The following is a 3,358-nucleotide window of genomic DNA, read 5'->3' as shown; positions in this document are numbered from 1 at the left end:
CCAACATTTTTCAGTCATTTAAATTACGAGAGGTAAAGTATGAAGTGGTTGCAAAAACTACCCTTTTCCACCATCCCACGTGTTTTTCTACTTTACTTTCCTTTACCAAAAACCGATTTCTTTTTCATCTTCCAGGTACTAGAGGTAAATTTTTCTACTTCAAGTTCCAGTTTTTTAGTTCATCTTTGCGGTTTAAATTTATTTTTTTTAAGGCGTTAGTCAAGAAGGATCTACCGTTTCTGTAGGACACGGTGGAACCTAATAATAATATAATATTGAATCAGCTTGTGATAATAAGAAAAATTAACCACCTCCATCCAGAATCACTCCAGGATTTTAGTTTTACGGCAAGGTATGAAGTTTTACTGTTTTCAACTTTGTTTTTTCTTGTTGCAGATATCACAACTTCATCCAAAATTTAACACAAAACTATGACTATGCGACCTCAATTACTAGGCTCGAGATCTACACACAAAAGTATTTAATTAAACTGTTGGACTAAATTTGGGCGTAGTATCAATATCTTTTAAAATGCTAACTCCAAACGAAGAGAAAGAACGGTGTTATAAAGATTTTTTTTTTTGTTGAAAGGTGTTATAACGACTTAACAAGCCAAGTTTAGTAGCACAATTCCAGATGAAGAAAACACACAATTCACCAACACCTTATTTAGTACCACAAGTTTTAACATAGAAAATAAAAGGCTTGAAAACAGTACAAAAGGTAATGGCAGGCAGCCCTTGGGATGGTGGTGGTGGTGCTAGACTGCTAGTGGTGGTGGTGGTGTCAGCTAGAACAGCGACAATAGTAGCTTCCACAGCCTATTAGATGGAGGTGGATGTGGCAGTAGGTTTCTGAATGACAAAGGCCATACACTGAACTTGCTTCTGATTGTCGAATGCCAAGCAACGAACATATGCATTAGGATATGTTTTCTTACATTCCTCGATCTCGTTTAAGACTTGGGATGAATCGGTGCATCCAAACATTGGTAGCTTCCACAATGTCCAATACCTCCCGTCATAGTACCCTGGCATTTGGCTATTTCTTCGATACACATGCCCTATCTTTCCACCCCAATATGGAAACAAAATAACATTTAGTTATCTTAACAAGAAAACCCTTAAGTCTCCAAAATGGTTTTAGTAAGTGAAGAAGAAATTGCTCGTCTTAAAATGGAGAGTCCAAATTTAGTGATAAAAGAATTGTATATAGTCTATAGTTTTTCTGGTTGCAAATTTCCAACGACAGGCTACTATAAAAAAAGAAAACCCCATACAAATGTAGAAGAAAAAACATGATAACATATATTCGCGTAACGATTAATGATATTGCCGTTGTACTAATTTCATAGTTTTCAGTCGTTTGAACAAGTAATCAATCGTTCAAAAAGTTACTTGTTGATTTTTTATGCAAATAGGTGTTTGCATCGTCTATAATAATCAATAAACCACCTAAAAGAACATTTCTACAAATCATTAATTTGACCAAAATTTGTACTAACAAAATTATTTTGAGATGATGGCGCTTTGGACCATTTGTTTAACAGGAATCCAATTTAAACTTTTTTAAGTTGAAAAGATAAGTTGTATTTTTTTGGTTTAAAACCTAATTTTTTTTGCAAAGATGTTGCAAGCTGTTCCAAAGTTGTTGCAAGGTGTTACAAAGCTGTAGCAAGGTGTTGCAAAGTGTTGCAATTAAAAAAATACCTAGAGAACTGAAGACCAAAAAAAATTGACCGATCATTTTTCACCAAAACAAAAAATTTATAGGGAGTCTTGACCAAATTTCTCCAAAAATAATATCATAACGTAGGACCACCCAGCCGGTTCAGTTTGATTTGGTTCCTAAATTTTCGAGCCAAACTGATTTTGATTTCATTATTTTGCAAAATTTAGCTAGCTCGAATCTTATTTTGTTTGGAAAAACAAATGACTTCCCCCTCTCCTAGCCCTAACCGAAAACATGCTTAGTATTTTACTGTAACTATAGATCATACGTAGTTTTGTCGAAGCGACAATCACTAGTCTCTTGACTGGATCCATTTTTACCTAAATGATAAAATAAAATAAAAGAATGCTTGATATTAGTAAAAAAATAAATTAGAAAAAAAATACCTCATCAAATTCAAGGCAAGGAATCCATCCCTTGGAGAGCATGTTATCAATCTCTTTAGCTATGGACTCATCTGAGAGTGGTGGTAAGTATGACAATGTTTCGAATTTCTTGTTATCAATCGGATTCCACGTCTGCATACATCACACATAATCAAAACAAGCCCTAATCTTTTTTTATAATTTTACACATCAAGTCTAGTGAGACACATCAAAATATATCATATAATAGTTGTGTTCGTTTCTCCGACTCGTCTGAATCTGAGTTGTCTTAATAAATAATAAGAAATTCACACAAGTAACATACCATGAAATTAGACAAAAACAAATAGGAGTCAGATTCAAATCTCCTGCAAAACTTAAGATTTCACTTCTAAAATCAAACAAATTGATTATTACCTTCATGCAATAGGTTTTGGAACCATTTGAGATACTTTTCTTATTACCCCATTCAATTGCATTCCTTCCTGGAAAAAGTTTTGGAGAAATGGGTTTCAAACCAACATAAGTAGATGACCCAGTGATGGTAGTTGAAATGATCCCGGCAGCCATTTTTCTTCTTCTTTCTTCTCTGAGAAACAATGGTGGGTAGAAGGTGATGGAGAAAGAGAAAATGGATGGTTTTATTAGGAAGCATGTAAACATTGGTATCATCACCTCTTTAATGATGTCCACTTGGCAAATAACAAGATATTGGGACCCACAAGTTTATAAGTGACACTTATGGCATCTACTGCGTCATTGGTTACAACAAGTTTTTGTAACCGTTTCTTATGGATGGAAACCACAAATAGGATGGGAAGTAAAATGATGATAGGGGTGAGGGTAGGGCCGGGAAAACGGTCCGAAAATCCGAAACCCGGCCCTAACAGCCCGGACCAGTGACACCCGACAATCGAGAAAAGCCCGGTTCGGGCGGGCTCGGGTAAGGTGTCTTACCCGAGGTCCGGCCCATTAGGCCCGCCCGATAGGCAACCGGTACCCGCCCGCCCGAAGTATCACCCGATCCGCCCGCCCGAAATAGCACCCGACTAGACTGCCCGCCCGAAGTATCATGGTACCCGCCCGAAGTATCATGGTACCCGCCCGCCCAAACTACAACCCGACCTGACCGCCCGTTAGATTATATGATCCAACGGCTGAGCATCACCAGCCGTAGGGGTGGGAATCGGGCGGGTATGGGCGCCCATGGGCACTTGAAGCATCGGGTTGGGCGGGTCGGGCACAAAACTTCAATGGCTATT

General features: G+C 37.8%; 1 protein-coding gene across 1 annotated transcript; it reads right to left on the bottom strand.

The window, feature by feature from the left end:
• Positions 1 to 637: 637 nt before the first annotated feature.
• On the bottom strand, positions 638 to 2,763 carry LOC147556465 (ribulose bisphosphate carboxylase small subunit, chloroplastic-like). The gene is made up of 3 exons (XM_086662731.1): positions 2,514 to 2,763; positions 2,118 to 2,249; positions 638 to 1,067 (listed from the first exon to the last, which is right to left on the bottom strand). The coding sequence occupies exons 1-3, from the start codon at positions 2,757 to 2,759 to the stop codon at positions 825 to 827; spliced, it is 621 nt and encodes a 206-aa protein (XP_086518857.1). The 5' UTR covers positions 2,760 to 2,763; the 3' UTR covers positions 638 to 824.
• Positions 2,764 to 3,358: the final 595 nt, after the last annotated feature.

The sequence above is a fragment of the Eschscholzia californica genome, unplaced genomic scaffold (assembly GCF_041429995.1).
Source record: "Eschscholzia californica isolate CP2 unplaced genomic scaffold, dmEscCali1.0.p SCAF_2, whole genome shotgun sequence".
Lineage (NCBI taxonomy): Eukaryota > Viridiplantae > Streptophyta > Magnoliopsida > Ranunculales > Papaveraceae > Eschscholzia > Eschscholzia californica.
The sequence above is the reverse complement of the archived record's forward strand: the minus strand, read 5'-3'. Positions and strand labels throughout refer to the sequence as shown.